Consider the following 23,446-nt stretch of genomic DNA (forward strand, 5'->3'; position numbering starts at 1 on the left):
AATTGACCTTATGCAAGTTTCACTTATTAAAAACTTCAAACTGTACATTTACAAGGAGAAATTTTAAAAAGATTTATTTATTTTATGTATATGAACATTTTGTCTGCATTTAGGTGTGCTCACCATATTGTTACCTGGGGCCCTAGAAGACCAGGAGATGGTGCCTGATTCCCTAAACCTGGAGTTAGAGATGGTTGCGAGCCACCATGTGGGTGCTGGGAACTGAACCTGGATCCTTTGTAAGAACAAATTTGCAGGGCGTTGGTGGCCCACACCTCTAATTCTAGCACTCGGGAGGTAGAGGCAGGCAGATCTCTGTGAGTTTGAGACCAGCCTGGTCTACAAGAGCTAGTTCCAGGACAGCCTCCAAGACAATACAGAGAAACCCTGTCTCAAAAAACCAAAACAACAACAACAACAAAAAAAAAACCCAAAAATAACAACAAAAAACCCAGCAAATTCTCTTAACCTTTTAGCAACAGTGAGTACCTTTTATATTTAAACTGTATTTCAGTAAAACTATTAAAAAATAAAAATTAAGTTAGCATGGTGGTGCATGACTGTAGTCCCTGCACTTGGGAAATAGAGGCAAGAAAAGAGGATCAGGAGTTCAAACCCACCCTCAGCTACATAAGTGAGTTTGAGGATCCATGCGACTGTCTCAAACAAAACGAAACAAAACATTTGGGGGGTAAGTAAAATAACTGTCGCAGTAGGATTGCAAAGTCCTAAGGGGCCCATTATCCCCCAAATGTAGAAGTCTCATTGGCCCCAAATAGATGGGAAACAAACAGATCATCCATAAGGCTCAATGAATGAAGCAAGGTGGAGGGACTGGGGGGTTTCCGGAACGCAGCTGGGCCCCGGTCCGGGCGTCATCGAAAGATTAAGGCAGTGATTGGCCAGCTAGTGGCAGCTGTGCAGAGAAGAAGGTCGGGGCTGTCGGGAAGCGACACGAAGATCCGAGCTAGGGGCGGGGCCGCGCGGGTTCTCGGGGCGGGGCCGTGCGGGGCGGGCTTCGGGGGCGCCGGCTACGCGCATGCGTCCTGGTGTTGCCGCTGTCGCCGCGGTGAGGGAAGTGGACGCGATGGCCGGGTCCGCGTGGGTGTCCAAGGTGAGCGCCACAGGGCAGTAAGCTCGCGGGCGGGCCGGGAGGGCAGACTGTGATCCCTCGTCATGCCTGGCCGAGGCGAACGCGCGGGATCGGTGGAGACGGCGCACGGCCCGCGGGGAGAGTTTCGGGGAGTGTGGCAGTACGCCGAGCGTGGCTAGCCCTGAGCCGGGACAGCCGCGCCCTCGGCGGGGACGGCGTCAAGGTCAAGGCGGCCAGCTCTGCTCCGAGTGTCCCTACCAGCCTCCTCCGGGACTGGAGCACAGGCCTCGCAGTAGCCCCGGAAGGTCTTGGAGTGGCGGTCCCGGCCCCGCGGCCCTATTACCTGCAGTTCTCAGGGCAGCCTGAAGCCGGCCCAGCTCGCCCCTCCCTGGTCCCTTAGCCTTTTCCGGCTAAACTGTGGGAGCAAGAGGTTTCCCAGGTGAGGGAACCCCGGGGCGGTTCTGCCGGCCAGATTTCTTCCCTCTTCCTAGACTGATGCCTGGTGCCCCGGTAGCTCTTTCCCCATCAGAGGACACAGGGCTTCGTGTTCCTTGAGATTACACTCTCAACACTCAGTCAGGGAGACCGCAGCATCGTCCTCTCGCCTTCCCTTGTTGGGAATCCTGTGATCCTGTGCTCCAGCTCTCTTTGATAGCCTAGGTACCAGAGCGGAAAGGCACTTAGGTTACATGTGCAATATTTTGGCTTCCCGGTGGAGCTGACCTGTCCCCAAGACAGACTTACTCAAGGTCATACAGGATGTCATTGTCATCTGGGAGACGAACCCAAGTATTTTGATTTTTCAGTTCCCTTCTGCTTGTCCAGTGGCCAAGGTCACTTAGCTAATTGTGGATATAGTACTCACCAGGCCTTAGGTCATCAGATGCTAAAGTGAGTGGTTCCCTAGAAATCTGCTCTAAGGAGTGCAATTTTTTAAATAAAATTTGGTATTATCCTCTCCCCCTTTCTTAAGGTTAAAGATAGGTTTGGAGATACACCATTATTTACGGATAATTCAACCTAGGGGTCTTAGTTTTAGATTCTGACAATGTCATTGACCAGCAGTGTGCCCTGAGCAAATTACTTGACATCTGTGAACCCACCTGAAAGATGTCTACTTGTGTCACGGAGTTGTTTGTGCATGAAGCACCTAGCTCATGCAGGACATGAAAACCTGAAGCTTTCTTAGCTACCAATATATCTATCTTGCCAATTGCCAAGCCGACGGTGCTTCTTCGACATCAGTTACTAGATTTTTTTTGCTCAGTAGCTGGCGTCTACTTTGGCACTTTTTGTTGTTGTTGTTTTGTTTTGTTTTTTTTTGAGATAGGGTTTCTCTGTGGCTTTGGAGCCTGTCCTGGAACTAGCTCTTGAAGACCAGGCTAGTCTTGAACTCACAGAGATCCACCTGCCTCTACCTCCCTTGTGCTGGAATTAAAGGTGTGAGCCACCACCGCCTGGCTACTTTGTCACTTTCTTCAGATCCACATTTACTTTTATTTTTGTTTTTGTTCCCCCCCCCCCCAGACAGGGTTTCTCTGTAGCTTTGTCCACATTTACTTTTAAAATGTAGCAACAAGTCCATCCTTTAATGTTTGGCTTACACTCTCTAGGGGAAGGACACATAAAGCTATAACAGTGAAGCTATGCTGGAAAATTGGTTTTGCCTTTAGCACTGTAAAAAAAACTCACAAAAGAGTTCAAAAATTAGCTGGGCAGTGGTGGCCCATGCCCTTAATCCCAGCACTCAGGAGGCAGAGGCAAGTGGATCTCTGTGAGTTTAAGACCAGCCTGGTCTATAAGAGCGAGTTCCAGGACAGCCTCCAAAGCCACAGAGAAACCCTGTCTCAAAAAACCAAAAAAAAAAAAAAAAAAAGAAAGAAAGAAAGAGTTCAGAAATTATTGGCTGTAGGGTCAGAAGAGGTTCCCCTGGAACATGATTTCTTCCCTGTGTGACCTTAGGCAGAGTGGCCCAGCCTTTGGGCTAGTCTCTCTCTAGGGATTAGGGCCTCAGAAGAGGCTCCTGAGACTAACTCGTGGTAAAGTGCTAAATGGAGTTTGGGGTTTCCATCAGGACAGCTACTTTACTGGGTTTCAGTTTAAGGTTTTTGTTTTGGTCTCAATTAGTCTAGCTGAGGCTGTAGCTAAGGCTGACCTTGAACTCCTGGTCCTCTTTCTACCTCCCAATATAGGTGTGAGCCACCACACCCAGTTTCCATGTAAAGTTTTGTTTTTTCCCCCACCGAGAAAATGAGAGTTTTGAAGATTTTTCAGACTCCAAAGACTATGATGAGCCAGTTCCTCATCCTACTTCCCACACAGTATGTCTTGTTCTTAGGTTGGAATATGAAGGTAAAAGGAGAAGGAGGAGAAGAGCCTTGGGGTTCAGATGATCCAGGGCCCGAAATCAAGTTCAGGAAGCCAAGGCTAGGCCCTTTCCCTTGAGAACGCATCTCCTTAGGTTTTATAGAGGAAAATGACACACAGGTATATTGTAAAGTAAAAGGCAACCAGGCCTTGGTGGTGCACACCTGTAATCCCAACAATCGGGAGGCAGAGGCAGGTGGATCTCTGTGAGTTGGAGGCGAGCCTGGTCTACAGAGCGAGTTCCAGGACAACCTCCAAAGCAATACAGAGAAACCCTGTCTCAAAAAACCAACAATAAATAAATAAATAAATGGAATTTTAAAAAAGTAAAGTATAAGGCATTGTATGTACTAAAAATTTATGTAAAGTTCTATTTGAATGGGCTTTGTCAATGTGTGATTTTGTTCAAGATCATAGAGGAGGGATGGAAACACAGGAAATATAGGTTTTAGAAAGTCCTTGCAGGCATGGAAGCGGGAATGGGAACCCTAAGTTACAGGTAGGGTTGAGGATGGCCTGGGTTGTTTTAGAAGGGATTTATTGAGTATCAGCTATGAGACAGGAAGTGTACTGGGCACTGTAGATACAGTAGAGAGATTTATTGAGTATCAGCTATGAGGCAGGAAGTGTACTGGGCACTGTAGATATAGTAGCAGATAAAGCATAAGATGGCCTGCATGTCTTAGGATAATTGTTTGTTTGTTGCTGTGCTGTTGGGACTTGAGCCTGGTGCCAGGGAGGCACTCTACTACTGAGCTGCGTCCTGAGCATCTCACTTTCCCTCCATTTTTAATTTTAAAGTCAGGTCTCAATAAATTATCCAGGCTGTCCTGAAACTCACTCTCTTGAACTTTAAATCCTCCTGGGTACCTGGGCTTACAAGCCCTAGCCATGAGGCCTGGGAAAAATAAGGCAGGGTGTAACAAATGTCTCTTTGCTCATGTATCGAACATGAAAAGTTACATTAATTTTTTTTAGTAGATTTGTACTCAATTATTTTTTTATTTTATTGTAGTAAGTCTTTGTACAATTTCTGAAGACTGAGCTATTACATTTGAGAGCTTTTTCTTTGAGACAGGGTCTCACTATGAAGCCTAACACACTATCTAGACCAGGCTAACTTCCACACTCAAGAAATCTACCTAACCCTGCTTCCTGAATGCTAGGATTAAAGGTGTGTACCATGACACTTGGGCTATGGTACCTTTTAAAATGTGTACATATGTTATTGGTTATCAGAAAAAAAATAGTAATAGTAATGCCTTAGAGTGGTAGGATTTCTGAGTGAGTTTTATTTTCCTTTTTTATCTTTCTATAGTCTCAGAAAAATTAATAATACAAATAAAATGTCACAAGTAAAAGTAATCTATTGCCTTCCTACTAGAAGAACTAAGTAATTAAACTATTCTGTGTGGCATTGATATCAAGTAATGTTAAGTAAACTGTTATTAATATTCTCAAAAGAGTTAGTATATGACTGACACAGAAGACTTGTTTGTTTTGCTTTTTTCCCCTCCTTTTGGCAGAACTGGAGCTGGTACATGCTAGGCAGGTGGTCTGCCTCTGAACTATGTCCCCAACTCTCCTGATTTTTTGAAATAGGGTCTTACTGAGTTGTCCTTGCTGGTCTTGAGGAATACCTGTAGCCCAGACAAGTTTTGAGCTTGGAACCTCCTGCCTCAGTTTACTGCATAGCTGGGGTCACAAGTCTGTTCTACCAGGCCAGCAAGATTGTTCCTAATTTGCTGTTTGGGTGAAGCTCCTGCCTCAGTTTACTGCATGGCTGGGGTCACAAGTCTGTTCTACCAGGCCAGCAAGATTGTTCCTAATTTGCTGTTTGGGTGTTTGAGAGATGGCTTAGATGCTCTTCCAGAGGACCCAGGTTCAATTTCTAATGTGGTGGCTCACAACCATCTATCACTCTAGCTCCAGAAGATCTAACTCCCTCTCTGGACTCCCTGGGCACCAGGCACACATATGTAGGCAAAACACCCATATACATAAAATTCCATAATAATAATTTTAGAAAGAACTCAGTAATTTGTGGATTGGTCACTTAGATCTCAAACAAATCCTGGATCTTTGCCCCTCTATCTACAGAAGATTGGAAAGGAGTCCTTCTCTGGGTCTCTTAAGGACCTGCTGGTTTTAAATCTGGTGATAATTTTCTTAGAGCATATGGCATCCTGTGGTGGTCAAGAGCATTAATAAAACTAAACAAGAACATTAGAGAAAAACTAAGGTTTGAGCCTATATATATATATATATATATATATATATATATATATATATATATATGGTTCCATTCTGTCTTCAAAATCTTTTGACAATTTACACTTATGAACTCAGACTTTAAAAAAGCATGAGGACCTGAGTTCAGATTTCCTGCACCTACATTTAAAAAGGCTGGGTGGTGACATGCCATGTTTTGTTGATATTCATGGGAGAGCTGCCCTTTCCTGTAAACAAACAGGGGAGTGGATTGTAGGGGGTAAAGACATGGGGGAGGCAAACTGGGGGCAGCGGAGGAAGGGGAAACTGCAGCCAGGACGTAAAATAAATAAATTTATTTTAAAGAAAAGGAGGCTGGTGGTGGCACATGACTGTAATCTTAGCATTAAGGGGGCTGAGACAGGAGGATCCCTGGAGCTTGCTGGCCAGTTCTTCCTGGATTGGTGAGATATGGCTTCAGCGACGGCACTCTTCTCAGAAACTAAGATAAGAGGAGGTCACTTGGTGTGGGCCTCTGACTTTCACATGCATGTACACATGTGTATCTTCATAATCCCATTTATACACACATGTGCATATACACACTAATATACCACACATATACATACGAACCCCTCAAAAAAAGAAGAGGTACAGAACTTCATTTCTGTGGTTTCAAGTCAGGCACATTGAACTAATAATATTTGAGAAAAATATTCCTGGAAAGTCTCCAATTTAAAAAAGAAAAAAAGAATCAGGTTCCTCCAACTTCCCTGAGAAAAGCTATCAGAAATGACTTTGTTTCAAGCAGTTATGTTTTAATTCTGTCCATTACATTTCTCTGTTGTATTAATATAGGTCTCTCGACTCCTGGGTGCATTCCACAATACAAAACAGGTGACAAGAGGTTTTGCTGGTGGCGTGAGTATAATTATGTCTTTTTATTTTTCCTTCTAGAAGTTTCTCAAGAAAGATGCTCAAATACATTTACTAGTATTCCATCCATATTTATTTAATATAAAGGGAATTGGCCATACTTCTAACGTATATTAAAATTATTGGCTGACAATTACACAAATATGTCATTTTCCTATTTAAGATAAGTCTGTTACATCTGGCTATGTAAGCCTATCCCATTAATATCTTCCAGGAGCCATGATAAAAATAGAAGTTACCCTGAGGCTGTTAACTTTATTTTGTAATCTCATTAGTGTCTTAAGACACTTGGGTTTTGTTTTTTCAGAAACAAGTACAAGTTGAGAGAAAATTGTTGAGAAGCTTCAAAAACCTGTTTTGCTTTTTTTTCCCCCTTTTTTTTTTGTTTTCTGAGCTTCCCTAAAACGGTAGATTGGTCACTGTCTATGAACATCTTGTGCTTCTGGGCCCTACAGACCTGCACTTTGTGCATGCAGTCTGTAGACCCCGAGTTAGTGCATCTCCTAGTGCCCATTCAGTCTGCTGCTTTTGGAATGCCTGGCTTTAGAGCTCTGTGCTTGAAAGGCCGATGCTACAGTTTTGGAGCATTCCAGGGCTGTGCGCCAGTGACTTCCTATTTATTATTTTTCCCCTTTATAGAATCTGATTTGGATTTTATAATTCCTTCATTCCTATACTCCCACATCACATTTTATGCCATGAGGAATTGATGTGACCGTAATACATTTCTCCCTCTGTTTGGTGTCTGTACTGGAGAAGAAAAGTAACTCCTTGGATGACATTACATGTGGGAGAACAGGAAGAAGGAGCCTTTGGCCCTGCTTTTGTAAAAAATGCAGATATGAACTCATAGCAGCTGAATGCAGGCACAAGACCAGTACAAGCCCAAACGAGAGCAAATCCTAGCATGGAAGTAGGGTTGGGCACAAAATCCTACCTCCAGCTGGAGAGAGTGATTGGTGGGTATAGGCTGCTGGGAGACAGAGTCAGCCTTTTCTGATTAGATTATAGGCTCTGGTCAGATGATCATGCTCCACTCCAAGTCCAATTTGTGAGCATTGCAAATTGGTCTTGATGGGTAAAAAAGAAGAAAAGGACACAAAGTTGGGTGGGTGGGGAAGGCAATGGTGGGTCTGGGCAGAGTTGGGGGAAGAGAGGTGAATGTGACCAAAACACGTATGGAATTCTCAAAGAACTAATGTAACTTTAAAAAATATAGAATAAGGCTTTCATTCCAAGCTCAAGAATAGCCAAACTCACATTTCAAAGCCATTCTGAAGCTGGACTTGATGGTGCAGGTCTGTGATCTCAGCTGCTCAGGAGGCTGAGGCAGGAGGGCTAAAAAACTTAAAAAAGTACAGGACCTGCTAGGCTCCAGAGAGAGTTGAAAGCCAGCTTGGGAAACATAAAAGCTGTCCCAAAATACAAAGCGAGAGCCCTTCCTAGCATGCACGTGGCCCTGAGCCCCATCCTCCCACCAATGTGAACACAGGAAACAAAGCCCGGCACATCTGGAAATGGGTGAGACAATTATGGTTCTCTGCTATTATTTAGTCTTTGGCTACCGATTTTTAAAAATATATTAGCCTGGCCAAGGGGGTTATTTTCAAAAGTTTATAGGAGGACATATTAAGTAAAAAATTTTGATTCAGCTGTGTATAAAACTTGAGAAATAATTAGTCGATCTATCCAGGTGTTATTGTAAGGCAAAGGCCCAGGGGAAGTTGAATTAGTGATTTTAAAAAATGAATTTATTATTTAAATATATATAATATTTTCATTAATTCTTTGAGGATATCTTAAATGTGTACAGTGTATTTTATCATATTTGTCTCACTCTTCCCCCTTAATTAGTGATTTTTTAAAAAATATGTAGTTGAGGGCTAGACAGTGGTAGCATACACCTTTAATCCCAGCACTCAAGAAGCAGAGGCAAGAGGATCTATGTGAGTTTGAGGCCAGCCTAGTCTACAGCGTGAGTTCCAGAACAGTCAGGGCTGCGCTGTGAAACCCTGTATTGAAAAGCCAAAAAATGAAAAAAGAAAAAAAAAATGTAGTTGAAGCAACTAGACCTGTAAGTGGAATACAGTTCCCCAATGAAGAAGGGTCTGAACCAGACCCTCTCATCTTCCCTTCTGATATATTTCATTCATCGAGATGCTCACTTACTGTTGTCCAGAGCATTTGGAATTGATGTAATTGGTGTTACACCATAGACACACTCCCTGTCATGCACACGGGGCCTTGCGGGTCTGATCGTGGTATTGGTGGCTGATGACATCCCATGCTCACTTAGATCACATGAAGGAGCCAGTTTTACAGAGGAGCTAAGGGAAGTGGAAGCCTCTAGAGATGAAGTCTGATTTTCTCTAGGGGTTAAAACAGACCTCTGAAATTCTGGAAACATTGGAGTCTTGTGAGCCTGTTTCCTGAGAACTTCCCACGATTCCACAGACAGTAAAGCCAGGGCTCCTGTGAGGACCCTGAGCTGTGGTGAGAGAACAATGCTGAAATGTTTGCTTTCTTGGGATTCACAGACTTGAATTGTCAGTCATCGATGTTTGTCTGAAAAGAAATACAAGTCAGGAAGTATGCATGGTAGTTTATTTTTGTTTTATTAAAGAGCATCATTTGTGTTACTATTTAAATTTCCAAACTCAGTTGAGAGCAGAGACATGAAGTATCATGGATTTGATGGGAAGTCTGTCTGTTTCCTTAAAGCCTTTGGCTCTTTCTGACATACTGGGAAAGTGAGTTTCTCTGTGAGTGATACTCTCTTCTAAAAAATTTCAAAAACCAATCCTTGCTGTTTTCTTCAATGATTTTTCCTATTCAGGTTCAGACAGTAACTTTAATTCCAGGAGATGGGATTGGCCCAGAAATCTCTGCCTCAGTTATGAAAATTTTTGATGCTGCCAAAGTAAGTATATTTAAAATCCTCTTAAAGATATTCCACAGAGGCTTTCTTAGGCAAGATGAATTGTTTGAAGATTCTACATAGTTTGTGGGGTCTGTTGTTAAATAATCTCCACAGATTTTCTACTTAAAAAAAATAGGGCTGGTGAGATGACTCATCGAGTAAAGGCATTTGCAACCCAGCCTGATGACCTGAGTTCAGTCACCAGCTCCCACATAGGGGAAAGAGAAAACCTACTTCCTAAAGTTGTCCTCTGATCTCACATATACAGTGGCAGGCACCCCCCCCCCCACACACACACACATGTGAACATACATATGTGCACCCAAATAAATAAATGAATAAAATTATTTTAAAGCTGAGTGTGGTTGTCCAGACCTTAATGCTAGTATTTGGGAAGCAGACAGGCAAATCTCTGAGTTCAAGGCCAGCTTTGGCTATGTAGTAAGTTCCAGACCTCACTAATAACCAAAGTTGTTGTCTTATTTACCTTCTTTTTTCCCTGAGACAGGGTTTCTCTGTGGCTTTGGAGGCTGTCCTGGAACTCCCTTGGTAGTCCAGGCTGGTCTCGAACTCAAAGAGATCCGCCTGCCTCTGCCTCCCGAGTGCTGGGATTAAAGGCATGCGCCACCAACGCCTGGCCCTTTTTTTTTTTTAAGATTTACTTCATTTTGTATTTATGGGTGTTTTGCCTGCATGTATATATGTATACCACGTGCATGCCTGGTACATGTGGAGGCCAGAAGAGAATGTCAGATCCCCTGAATTGAAGCTACAGATGGTTGTGAGCCATCAGTGTGCAGCCTAGGCTGGCCCTGAACTTGTAGTGTTCCTCTTGCCTCAGCATCCTGACTGCTGGATAATTGTCACTTTGCTAATGCATGTCTCAGTGCTGTCTGTCACTGCCATTGTGGATAGTTAAAGCTACCACACTGGCATCCGTTATTTATTAGGTAATCAAATAGCACTGTAGTACCTGTGACAGTTTAAACTCTACTTGGGACTAAGGTGTTTAAACCTTTACCTGCCTTATTGCATCTTCCTGTGAAGATATAGGTAATTTCAAAAGAAGCTTTTTCATGTATTGTGTCTTGGGGTATTGGAGATTAAACTTGGCTTTGCACATGCTAAATGTGCATCCTTATCACTGAATTATGCCCTTAGCTCCTTGAAAGAATTTATTTTTTTTCTGTTATGGTATTGTCATCAAGAATGGGATACTGAACTCGGGAGGCGGAGAGAGGCAGGTGGATCTCTGTGAGTTCGAGGCCAGCCTGGTCTACAGAGTGAGTTCCAGGACAGCCTCCAAAACAATACAGAGAAACCCTGCCTCGAAAAACCAAAAAAAAAAAAAAAGAATGGGATATTGAGCCGGGCGGTGGTGGCGCACACCTGTAATCCCAGCACTCGGGAGACAGAGGCAGGCAGATCTCTGTGAATTCAAGACCAGCCTGGTCTACAAGAGCTAGTTCCAGGACAGCTTCCAAAACAATACAGAGAAACCCTGTCTCAAAAAACAAACAAAAATATTCCTACAGCCCACCTTTCAATTCAAGTAATTTTTTTTGTTCCTTTTGGTTTTTTGAGAAGGCTTTCTCTGTGTAGCTTTGGAGCATATCCTAGCATTCACTCTGTAGACCAGGCTGGCCTCGAACCCACAGAGAGCCGCCTGCCTCTGTCTCCCTAGTGCTGGGATTAAAGGGATGTGCCACCAACACCGGACCTCAGGTAGATATCTTAAAACATTTTTGTTTGGGGGATTTAGGATTGTAACCTGCATTTTTATTGTTATTATAACTGCTGAGTGTAAGAAATAGCAATGAGTTGAAGAATGAAATTTATTGAAATTATATGAACTCCTTTTCCTGTGTGAGCTTCTAATGGAAATTCCTGCAGATGAGATGATGCTTGTAAGCTCCTTACGGAACAAGGGCCACACCATTTCCTGTGTGTCTCTGTCTGGTTCTTTGTAGATAGTGAGGTGGCTGTCAAATGTCAGTTCTCATATGACGGGTGAAGGGAGGAAGAAGGCAATACTAGTTAATGCTTTAAACCAGGGCTTCCATAGGTATTTCTTGTTCTTTAGACAGCTTTATTACTAGTATTCACAGAGTACTCAAACCACTCGTTAAAATGGTACAATCCAGGGCTGGGGAGATGGCTCTGGGTAAAGTGCTGTGTAAGTGTAAGGACCCGTGTTCGGATCCCCAGCACCCACATACAGCTGTGATCCCAGTGCTCCTGTTGTAAGATGGGAGGCAGAATAGAGTCCCTGGGAGTTTGCAGGCTGGCTAGCCTGGCATGTGCAGCAACACAGCAAGACACCCTGTCTCTAACAAGGTGGAAGGTGAGAACCAACACCAGAGTTGGCCTCTGACCTCCACACTTTCATCATGACACTAAAAAATATTCACAAGTAACTGTACAGTCCAGCCCAATGATTTTTAGTGTATTCAGAGTTGTATAGCCACCCACACTGTCTAATTTAGAACAGTTTTATCACCAAAAAAGGTATCCCACAATGCATAGCAGTCACTCTAGGGTGCCCCGCTCCCAGCTCCAGGCAATCATTTGCTTTCTCTTTATAGATTTGATAACCTATTCATATCAATAGACTCTTACATGGTCTTTTCTGGTAGACTTTTTGTTCTTAGCATTGTGTTTTCAAGACTCATCCACGTATCAGTGCTATGAATCATGTCTATGAACGTTATGTCTACTTCTTATGCTGACCTAATTATAGCCACCTTAGGAGTCCTTGTGAAGAAAATACATGAGCAGGTGGCAGCAGGATGTGATGACCGGGCCAGGGTAATGCAGAGAATCCCTTTGGGCACCCTGGTGAATATCACTTACAGCGTGTCAGGGACTTTCAGGACCTTCTGGCCCATGTTTTTACTAGTTGCATCCAGTCTCGATGAACCATCATTGCAGTCTGAATGCCAGACTCCTTTAAGTCTGTCCAGTTCACTGTGCTATTGTGTGGCTTCTAGGCCCCTATTCAGTGGGAGGAGCGGAATGTCACTGCCATTCAAGGACCAGGAGGAAAGTGGATGATCCCTCCAGAAGCCAAAGAGTCCATGGATAAGAACAAGATGGGCTTGAAAGGTACAGTGGAGAGGAGGTTATGGTTGCTCCCAGGCATTCTGTGTTGAGAGTATGTGCATGTCTGCCAAATCCAGCCTGAAGTATCACCTGTGGTAAGGTGCTTTATTTATTGAATGTTTTATGTCTGTGAGACTGGGCCTCATAGTATAGCCCAGCTGGCCTAGAACTTGCCTTGTACCCAAGGTTAGCTTTAAAATTAAGATTCTTTGTCCTCAGCCTTCTGAGTGATGGAATTACAGGCACGCAGCTCTAGATGCTGGCTTTCTTTATTTGCTCTACTGGAATATATTTCTTATTTGGGATATTTAAAACTCTAGTAAAAACATTAAAGTATTGCTGACCAATACCAACTTCACTGTGTCTGTTATTTTCAACTCCATTTACCTCTAATGAGATTTTTAATGTTTTTGTTATTTTTATACATGCTTAAGGCCATGATTCAGACAGATTGAAATTTGGTGCAGGCCTTAAATCATGTTCAGATCCATCTTTTGTAAACCACTGGCTGGTAGGCTTAGACCTAGGTCTTTCTCTGGGATTGTTTAGTTTTTTTCTTTCATTTCTAAGTGTCCCTCCTGAGCAGTGAGGCTTGGCAGATGCTAAGCATCTGATATAGTGATTGGTCCTCAGATGATCTAAAGATAGGAAAATGCAAGTCATGTCCCAGGACCCTCCCTAGAAGATGTGCCCCTCCTCTTGAGTCTGAGGGAGAGGTCGAAGTTGAAGACAGAACACATTTTATAGGAGCCAGGTGTTAATGGCTTCCCTGTGAGACAAAGTGTATCCTGTTGTCGTCTGACTGTTGTTTTTTTCTTACAGGCCCACTAAAGACCCCAATAGCAGCTGGCCATCCATCTATGAATCTATTGCTCCGTAAGACATTTGACCTCTATGCCAATGTCCGGCCATGTGTCTCAATTGAAGGGTATAAAACTCCTTACACAGATGTAAATATTGTCACCATCCGAGAGAACACGGAAGGAGAATACAGTGGAATTGAGCATGTGGTATGTTCATCTCAGAAGCTTTTTTGTTTTAGTTTGTTTGTTTGGGGGGAAGGTTTTCTGTTGTTGATGATTTGGGAGGTGTTGTGTGTGTGTTGGCACAGGGTCTCTACATAGTGCATGCTGTCCTAGAACTAACTCTGTAGACCAGGTTGGCCTTGAACTCACAGAGATCCACCTGCCTCTGCCTCCTTGGTGCTGGGATTAAAGGTGTGTGCCACCACACCTGACTCAGAGAGGTTTTTATTCCCTGTGGGATTTCCTTTTGTGTAATCGAGACAGTTGTTCAAATTCTCAGTTGAAAATATCTCTGAAGCCGGGCAGTGGTGGTGCACGCCTTTATTCCCAGAACTTGGGAGGCAGAGGTAGGTGGATCTCTGTGAATTGGAGGCCAGCCTGGTCTACAAGAGCTAGTTCCAGGACAGCCTCCAAAACCACAGAGAAACCCTGCCTTGAAAAACAAAACAAAACAAAAAAAGACCTCTGAAAGACAGATAGACAGATGGGTGTCACCTCTGGGAGGAGCAGGCATTGATGGTATAGTTTGGGGTATAGGATTGAGAATGTGTCCCACCCTGCAGGTGTGTCTGGCTGGTAGCCATCTCTGTACATCATGTTGTCTCTGTCCAGCAAAGCTTGTGATGCCTGTCTCAGGGGGCTGGAGTTAACACTGACTATGAAGCCTGCCACAATAACGGGTGGGGTCTATACTCTGAAGCTGACTGGTACCACAGTGTTGCCACTCCCCTTCCAGTGAAGCAGGGCATCCTTTCTTTCAGATCGTTGATGGAGTTGTGCAGAGCATCAAGCTCATCACGGAAGGGGCAAGCAAGCGCATTGCCGAGTTTGCCTTCGAGTACGCTCGGAACAACCACCGGAGCAACGTCACAGCGGTGCACAAAGCCAACATCATGTGAGTCTCTGAGAGGCTGGGCTGACTTGCTTTGCTGTGGAGCTTCCAAGACTTCATGTCCAGCTTGTTCTCCAAGTCCCAGAGTTTAGAAAAGAACATTGCACCAGTCAGAGTGGCGTTTTCTCCTTTGGTGCCTAGCTGGGGAAATGAGAGGAACAAATGGAAAGGACCAGGGATTCAGGGAGTTAAGAATTCAGGGAGGTGCCAGGCATTGGTGGCGCACGCCTTTAATCCCAGCTCTCGGGAGGCAGAGGCAGGCGGATCTCTGTGAGTTCGAGGTCAGCCTGGTCTACAGAGCTAGTTCCAGGACAGCCTCCAAAGCTACAGAGAAACCCTGTCTCAAAAAACCAAAAAAAAAAAAAAAAAAAAAACAATTCAGGGAGGTATCAGAAGAAAGCTGGAGAAGACATTAATTAGATTAACAGAGGCTACGCAGTTCATGTTTCCCACGTGGAGAGCAGGGGTGTTTCTGAAGTGCCAGGTGCTCAGGGCTTAAAATAGAACAGATCCTGTCAGAAGGGTTTCTCTGGCAGGTTAAGTTCTCAAGCCCCATCTATTAAAGGCTCCTCTGACTGGACAAAGACACAGCTTTCCTAGCCTAAAAGAGGACTGAACTGCACAATAGGAAACCATTTAACTAAGAGTTGCCTTCCTAAGGCAATTTTCATATGAGCCGGGGCATGAGTCCATGTGTACCTATACTCCCAGCATTTGAGGCCAACGTCAGCTACATACCAAGTTCGAGGCCCTCCTGAGTTGTGTGAGACCCCCCCCAAGCAAAAACAATTTAATTATCTCTTAGTTCTTGATGGATAATACTACAAAACTCTAGTCTTCTCCATGGTGAGCAAACTGTCTTGTTTTTACACTTTTGTGTACTAGTAAGGATCTGGAAACTTTCCAACTCCCAATTTATTAACTCCCAAGAAATAATTATACTGTAATAGAAATATCATAATTTGAATTCTGGAACTTAAGTTATTTATTTGTTATTTTCTTTTGTTTTTGAGACAGATTCTCACTCTAGAGCCCTGTGTGGCTTGGAACTCACAGATCTCCACCACCTCTGGCCTCTAGTGCTGCCATTAAAGGCACATATGTGCCACTACACCAGGCTTTTCTTCTTGTGTACATGTGTACCTGTACCTGTGTGTGTGTGTGTGTGTGTGTGTTCAGTGTGTGTATTTGTTATGTGCATGTGTATGGTGGACACCCACAGGTGTCATCCTTAGGAGCAATGTCTACCTGCTGTGGAGCAGGGTCTCTCACTGGGCTGGAGCTCATTGCTTGGCTAGACTGGCTGTCCAGTGAACCTTGGGGCTCCTCTTGTCTGTATCCCCAGCACTGGTATTACAGCTTTTCTATGGGTGCTAGGGGTTTGAACCCCGATGTTTAAGCACTTCACTCACTGAGCCAACTTCCAGCCCCTTGAAGCTTAATTTTCTCAAACTCTGATTTGATTTGATTCTTTGCTTGCTGCAAGTCTTCATTTTAAACAATTTATCTATGTGTTTCATTAAATACAGGCGGATGTCAGATGGGCTTTTTCTGCAAAAATGCAGGGAAGTTGCAGAGAACTGTAAAGATATTAAATTTAATGAGATGTACCTTGATACCGTATGTTTAAATGTAAGTATGCATTGATGCTTACTGGTTGCCTTTTATGGTGCGTAGTATGTGTATCCATAGTATGCAGATTATGATTGCTAAATGCACAACTTATTCCTTGTAGATGGTGCAAGACCCATCCCAGTTTGATGTTCTTGTCATGCCGAATTTATATGGAGACATCCTTAGGTAAGTCTGACTATGCCCTTTTCATTTTTGACCTAGAGTTTATGCATAAACATCCTAAAGTGAATCATGGCTTTATGTTTCCAGTAATGTATTATAAGCTATTGGAATTATAAGCTTCTGCTACAGAAGAACTAAATTCAGTGTCATTTCCGTGTACTTTGGTACACGCACAGCTAGCTAGATTGGTGGTCATTGTCGCCATGTCCCTGCTCCTCCTCCCCTCCTCCAGCCCCTTTGTGCTGAGGTTTGTGCTGAGCTATCATGGAGCTTCACCCGCAGCCCCAGTTACTTGATAACCTCAGACTGACAGAAATCTTATGTAATGTACAAGGAAGTCTCCTGTATTGAGTATTACCTCAGTCCTCAGATGTTGACGTCTTGCAAGCTCTTGCTCTAGCATTCCTTCCCTCTTTGGATTCTTCCCTCCTTCCCCATGGGATGTTGGGAAATGCTGACTTTCAAAGCCTATTCTTCTGCATTTCATCCATGGTGTTCTGTTGGGAGGCTTTTCCTTCTCAGAGACTTCACATAGGCCTTTAACTCAGGAGCTTTGCACATTATCAGGAAATTATGCTGTATTTTAAATTTTAATTTGTTTTAGTTTTTGAGGTGGGGCCTACTTCATCTTTTATTCATTGGCGAGTTCTTCACTGGCTCAGGTTGTCTTGACTGGACTCAGTGCCTCCTGTCCTTGGCTCATGTGTCCTGGGCTGGGCCTGCCCTTTGAGCAGTGAGCTGCTGCAGGCCCCTGTGCGTTCTGACCCTGAGGCCTGGAGTGAGCCCCTTCTCCAAGGAACTCTGGGCTCCTCTAGTGGAGTATCACTTAATGCTAGGATCTGAGTGCTAGGTGAAGTGCTTTCTTTGTCACAATGTTCTTTCCTGTCTTCAGTGATCTGTGTGCAGGTTTGATCGGAGGTCTTGGTGTGACTCCAAGTGGCAATATTGGAGCCAACGGTGTCGCCATCTTTGAATCGGTAAGGACCCTGATACCTAAACAGAATTCATGTCTCATTGTATAGCCCTTGATCCTCCTGCTTCAACCTCTGGAGTTGAGATTATAGGTGCGTGCCATCATACCTGGCTTTCAGTTTTTCAAGATTCCCATCTCAGGCCACCACTTCCTATCAGTCTAGCTTGTCTCTCTAGGATCTGGATTCCTAGAGTTCATGGCCAACTAGAACCTTCATCCACTTGGTCCTGCCCCTTGTTCATTGTTTTGCACTCCCTGTCTCTCCTTTGCCAGTTTATATCCTTCTCTGGAAAGCCCTTGGCTTCACAGCACTCAGCCCATAGCCGGACCTCTGCAACTCAGAGCAGCCCTCGCCCCTGTTGTTGGGTTCCCTGTAGTCTATACACAGGCTCTTAACTGCATTTTTGCACATTGTCTGGGAAGTTAGACTTTGTTTTTATTATATGAATTTTTGTGACAGGGTCTGAAAATATGCTTAGCATAGAATTTGCTATGTAGACCAGGCTGGCTTCAAATTCAGAGTTCCACCTGCCTCTGTTTCCCTGAGTGTAAGTCATGTGTTACCATGCCCAGCTTTTATCTATCCGTTCATCTAGAAATCATTTATTTATTTATTTTTCTGTTTATTGTTGTTGTGTCTGTATGAGGGTATCTGATCCCATAGGACTGGAGTTACACACAGTTGTGAGCTGCCATATGGGTGCTGGATCCTCTGGAAGAGTAGCCAGTGTTCTTAACCATTGAACCATCTCTCCAATCCCACAGCTTTTATTTATTTATTTATTTATTTATTTATTTATTTATTTATTTAATTTTTTGAGACAGGGTTTCTCTGTAGCTTTGGAGGCTGTCCTGGAACACCTCTGTAGACAAGGCTGGCCTCAAACTCACAGAGATCCACCTGCCTCTGCCTCCCAAGTGCTGGGATTAAAGGCATGCACCACCACCGCCCGGCTAGCTTTTATTTTTTTATACAACATTGGTTTGTTTCTTTTTCACCAGACATTTCTGCTTATTTATATATTTTGAGGAGTTTGGTTATACATCTCAGACTGGCCTCAAGCTGGAGACCCTCCTGCCTCATGTCTGGTCAGATACTTTTTATATGCCCTCCTTCACTTTAGAATGTTTTACCAAACTTTGCTGGAAATAATTGACCCACAATTTTTTTGTGTGTATGTGTATGCTGTATGTGTACAGTATGTATGTGATAGAGAAAAAGAGAGAGGGGGAGACAGACAGACAGACACACACACACACTATAGGCATGAATGTGCCATGCTTGTGTATGTGGAGGTCACCAGAGTGTTAGTTCTTACTTCCAGCATGTTTGAGATAGGATCGCTTGTTTTTCTGATGCAAATACCAGGTTTGCTAGCCCACATGCCCCCTGGGATTCCACTGTCTCCATCCCCAGTCTCACCATTGGAGCCTTGGAATTATGGATGCTTCTGCGGCATGTTGAGCTTTTATGTGGGTTTTGGAGATGTGAATTTATAGCAAGTGCTTTTCCTCACCTAGCCATCTCCCTAGTTTGGGTCCATATTTTTGCACTCAAAAATTAGCTCTTCATTTCTTCATAGCTTTATTTTATTTCTAAGATCTGTATCAGTGAATTGCACACAGTGACTTTCTACACACACACACACACACACACATTTTACCTCCAAAGAAAGAGGAGGGAGACTTTGGCTTCTCCAGAAGGCTGCATTGTCTTTTCATTTTTGTTGGTATTGGAGATTGAGCTCACAACTTGGTGCATGCTAAGACCAGGACAGGCTGCCTTTTCCTATCTCCCTCCTGCTGATGTTGTCTTCTTACACCATCATAGGTTCATGGAACAGCCCCGGACATTGCAGGCAAGGACATGGCCAATCCCACCGCCCTTCTGCTTAGTGCCGTGATGATGCTGCGTCACATGGGACTTTTTGACCACGCAGCCAAAATCGAGGCTGCATGTTTTGCTACAATTAAGGATGGAAAGGTATCTGTAAGCTAGACCACTGTAAACTGGTGAACCATGCTTCTTCTGTGGGAAGGAAACGGCCCTGAGAGATTGGATGTTAAACAGGGGTTCTGAATGTGGACTCCCTGACTAAACTTAAGAAAGGCATGTGCGCATGTATGCATTTTTCTTGGGGAAGATCCAGGTATTTCCTCTGAAAGGGTTAAGAGGCTCCGATGGCAGCAGTATACAGCAGAAAGAGCATGAGAGCCAGAGAAGGGCACAGGTGCACCCCTCGGGTGTGTGATCTGGTCCAGTATTCTTAACACAGTGCCTCAAAGCTGGCCCCATTACTTCTTATGGCCAGCATACAAGGATTGCAAACATGTCTTTAACAGCCTGATACCACTTGAGCAGCACTTGATCGTGTTATTATACCAAGCTTGTATTTGGGAAGTAATAGTCTACAGCTGAGCAGAAAGATGCCTGGCTGACACAGGCTTTCTTAGTTCTGCAGCATGAGCTGCAGGAGGGAATTCAACACACTGATGCCTGTTTGCAGTGAAGAGGAAATGAGTTGGTAGAAAACAGATTGACCATACTAGAAACTTCTCCTAAAGAGGAAAGTTAGGAGTTAGCTGTCTAAGTGTTTTATGTTATTTGCCTCCAAATACCAAAATAGATTAGAACATGTCTTTTTTGAGCTTTAAAATTTCCCCTTAGCTTTTATGCTTAGATTTTCTTTGATTTAACTGTCCATCACCAACTAGTAATTTTTTCAGCCAATAGTTTGAACAGGGGATAAATTCTGGAAAATTTCCTTCTCCTTAGAAAGGCCTTATCCTTGAGAGGTGTCTGTTAGGTCTCAGGTAGTCTGTATATCCAGAAATGAGCTCAAGCTGGACTCTAGAAGGACTTTTGGTGGTTAGATAAAAACCAGTGTTCCTCGGGAACTTGTGAAACTTTTTTTTTCTCCCCAGAAAGAGTCATTTCTCTTGCCTCTGGCAGGAAGGACATATGGCTTTTCCTTGACATGCTCCAGTAGTTACATATCAAAGTCCATGCTGTACATTACAAAGCCCTCACACCAGCACCCTGGCCCTTCTCCCTCCCCAGGCTTCCCTCCTCCCAGACACCCATTTTGTCCCTGCCTCCACTGCCCACTGTGCTGCTCACTGTGCTCTGTCTCCACTATTCTCTCCTGCTTTCCCACCTCTCTTGAAGACAGCCTTGGACACGTCCAGTGTGTTTCTTTTTTTTCCTCTGCTCTGGATCTTCCAGGTGCCTCTGGATACTTTCCTCTTTCTTATTCACAATAAAAACATCTACCTTAAAGGAGCAGCCATTTCTGTGGTTTCCTTACTGCACCTCCTCAAATATAGTGTTGTTTTGTTTTGAGAAGGGGGTCTTGCGACCAAGTCCTGGATGGTGTGGAACTTGATGTATAGACCAGGCTGGCTTTGAACTTGCAAGAATATCCCTGCCTCAGCCTCTCAGTGCTGGGATTGTAGCGGTGCACCATCATTCCTGACTTGGGAATGTTTAGGGGTACACACCTCATGGGGTTCCCCCGGGCCTCCTATGGTAGGTAGATAGTATATAATAGGACCTCTCTTTAAAATCAGGAGGCAGGTACCTTGCTTAGTTCCTATTCCACTGAGTACTTTAAAAATATTCTTGCCTTAATTTGGTGTGGTGTTAGTTTAGTTTAGGTGTTTATTTTTGCTTTTTCCTTTTCTCAGAGCTTAACAAAAGACCTGGGAGGCAATGCGAAGTGCTCTGACTTCACAGAAGAAATCTGCCGCCGAGTAAAGGACTTGGATTAGAACTTCTGCAGGTGGATTTGCTGCTGTCAGTCACTCCAGAAGGATACCCTGTAATCCTCCTCGAGAACACCCGCCCATTGGTTTGCTTGCTTCCTGACAGAGTACATTTTCAATCTGGCCTTTTCTTAACAAAACCCTTGTAACAGATGCACATGGTGTCCCCAGGCCTTCATTCAGAGGGTTTTCCCAAGTGCTTGCTGTATTTATTGTCTATCTGGTAAAACTTTTTTTGTAAACTGTAAGTGAACTGTATCATTTATCATTGTTACCCATTTTACACTTCAGATAAAATAGTTTTTCCTCAGCTGTAAATATTATGATACAGAATTAATAAGAGAAAATATTTAACTTTTTAACAAAAGCCCTGTTTTTTGGTTTATGGAAAACATACTGAGACTAAAACAGGGTTTTAACAATCGCACAAGATAACATTACTCTAAGACCAAATAGGCACAAAAGAATTCTTGGGAAAGTTCGCAGCAAAAAAGAAGGTATATTTCTTAGCAATATGGAAAATAAAGATATTTGTCCTGTACATGAATTACTATTAATAAAAATGTAAGTTCCAAGAAATGTATAATGAACGATGTAATTTTGTTAATAACATATAGGTAATCCTTGAGTCAAAGCCCCAGATGCCCTGTGTATGCGGTTATTTTGTTACCTGGAGATTTACTATTTTGGGGGGAGAACTCTTAATTAAGGGCAGTCATTCCTCTTCACTAGACACATTGTGAGTGAGCATTATGAGCTCTGAACCCCTGGACTGACCTCTCAGCCGGGGAGCCAGCCACCGCAGATTCACTCCTACAAGGCCCTAGAAAGGGCCACACTCCAGTCGGTGCTCAGATGATACTAGAAAGGCCTGGCCACCTGTCTTGGCTGTAGTTGAGGACCCTGGGATGCTGGCTATTGATTTATACTTCATAGTTGCCCCTTCACTTCCCCCTAGAGCACCCACTCACTGCCTTGTGGCCCAGTAGCACCCACAAAAGACCCCACTGTAGAAGCGGAACTGACTCAGCCTAAACTGAGGCCCATGTTACTCTCTTCTGACCATCAGGTTCCTGTCTCCATGCCTCCCCATAGCCTCTGCACTGCAGCATGAAGCTAGCCTCTGGCCCACAGCAAAGTCAGGCGAGCAGTCTTCCCCCAGCCCTGTGCCAGTTTGCAAACCCGTGACTTTGCATAATGTACCTGGGTCACAAGGGGATTTCCTAACAACAGATATCCCCATCTGGGTCATTTTTAAAGCTTTTATTCAGATTTACCATCTGTATTTTACGTTCAACTGCTGCTTTCTCTGTCTTACTGGATTGTTCTAGTAACCAGTGGCTTTGGGTTCACAGTAATAAAGAATTTAAAAACTCACTGGGATGTTTGCATTCTCTCCCTCTTTCCTGGTCAGGTGCCTTAGGGCATTTTGGCTTAGCTTGCTGTAATAGGTGGTAATAGACTTGGCTGCTTTAACTAGAATGTTCCACCTGACCCCATCATGCACCTTTGTTTATTGTAGGCCACTAATGATGTACTAATGGAATGGTTACACTTCTGTGGGTTAACTGTTCATGCATGCTCTGTCCCACCTGCCCAAACAACAGAAAACATCAGGTATTTGTTGCAGGTCTGTTAAAAGGTTTAATAATCAAAATTACATATTAAATACAGTCATATAGAGAGCATCAGTTTGTTAAGCATTAAGCCTATTGCGTGTTAGATGGAGGAGTGTCTGGTAACTAGTGTCCAAGATGGTGCCAGAGTTAAGTCAGGCTGTTAAGTCAACTGTGACTGCTGTCTCTGCAGCACACGTTAGTAATGGGACTGTCAACCTCTTCCCTCTCCAACAGCCAGCCCTGGTAGACCTATTCAGTGAACTAGAACCTTGTAAGTCTGCCTGGACAGAGGCCAAAATGAGCAGTCTTCTCTGTTGGAAGAGAATGATCTTGTTTGACACCTGAACAGGAGCAGTGGTTAAAGTACTGGAGATGTCAGTGCTGTGCCCTGAACTAGGGGTGAAACCAGCTTGTCAGGTTCCTGTGTCCAGGGGGAGACACTTGGAGCTCAGGAAGATGTTGACAGGCCGACTCTCTCCAGCAGATGCCACAAGCACGGCCCCTGACTACTGTTTTTGCTCTTGGTAAAAGGCATCGATGATATCTTTGTACTTCTCCAGAACTGTGAGCCGTTTCAATTTCATGGTGGGGCCTAAAAGGAAAATTGGAGGAAATGAGTGAAGCCTAGGTTTTGTGACTTGTGAAGATATGGTGGTTTGAATGAAAATGGTCTTTAAGGGCTCATATGTTGTAGAGCTTGGTTCCCAGTAGGTAGATCTGTTTGGGAAGGATTAGGAGATACGGCC

The 23,446-nt window shown here is 43.9% G+C and overlaps 2 protein-coding genes across 4 annotated transcripts in view; one reads left to right on the forward strand and one right to left on the reverse strand.

Moving 5' to 3' along the window:
* The first annotated feature begins 1,004 nt into the window (after positions 1-1,004).
* Idh3a (isocitrate dehydrogenase (NAD(+)) 3 catalytic subunit alpha) lies at positions 1,005-22,458 on the forward strand. 2 transcript variants are annotated; one of them, XM_040729761.1, is made up of 11 exons: positions 1,005-1,114; positions 6,530-6,592; positions 9,444-9,527; positions 12,518-12,632; positions 13,452-13,639; positions 14,416-14,549; positions 16,076-16,178; positions 16,282-16,346; positions 17,236-17,320; positions 19,148-19,300; positions 21,004-22,458. In XM_040729761.1, exons 1-11 carry the CDS (start codon positions 1,040-1,042, stop codon positions 21,085-21,087), a joined length of 1,149 nt encoding a protein of 382 aa, XP_040585695.1. In that variant the 5' UTR covers positions 1,005-1,039; the 3' UTR covers positions 21,088-22,458. The 2 variants fall into 2 exon arrangements, with proteins under 2 accessions (XP_040585695.1, XP_040585696.1); XM_040729762.1 differs by having other exon boundaries at positions 1,019-1,114; positions 6,530-6,568.
* Positions 22,459-22,705: 247 nt separating this feature from the next.
* Acsbg1 (acyl-CoA synthetase bubblegum family member 1) overlaps positions 22,706-23,446 on the reverse strand; it is a 56,553-nt gene continuing 55,812 nt past the window's right edge. For both annotated transcript variants that reach the window (XM_005069555.4, XM_021226832.2), the window contains one exon: positions 22,706-23,292. In XM_005069555.4, coding sequence (XP_005069612.2) covers positions 23,207-23,292 — 86 coding nt within the window. In that variant the 3' untranslated portion in view covers positions 22,706-23,206. The remainder of the gene's footprint in view (positions 23,293-23,446) is intronic.

This window comes from Mesocricetus auratus, unplaced genomic scaffold (genome assembly GCF_017639785.1).
Source record: "Mesocricetus auratus isolate SY011 unplaced genomic scaffold, BCM_Maur_2.0 Super-Scaffold_100022, whole genome shotgun sequence".
NCBI classification, from domain to species: domain Eukaryota; kingdom Metazoa; phylum Chordata; class Mammalia; order Rodentia; family Cricetidae; genus Mesocricetus; species Mesocricetus auratus.

Excerpts from the sequence above, each read along its gene's own strand:
- Idh3a (XM_040729761.1), top strand. The coding sequence starts at position 1,040 with ATGCGTCCTGGTGTTGCCGCTGTCGCCGCGGTGAGGGAAGTGGACGCG. Across the intron at positions 12,633-13,451 it reads GAACAAGATGGGCTTGAAAG|GCCCACTAAAGACCCCAATA; the intron begins GTACAGTGGAGA and ends TTTTTCTTACAG. Across the intron at positions 17,321-19,147 it reads GTGTCGCCATCTTTGAATCG|GTTCATGGAACAGCCCCGGA; the intron begins GTAAGGACCCTG and ends ACACCATCATAG.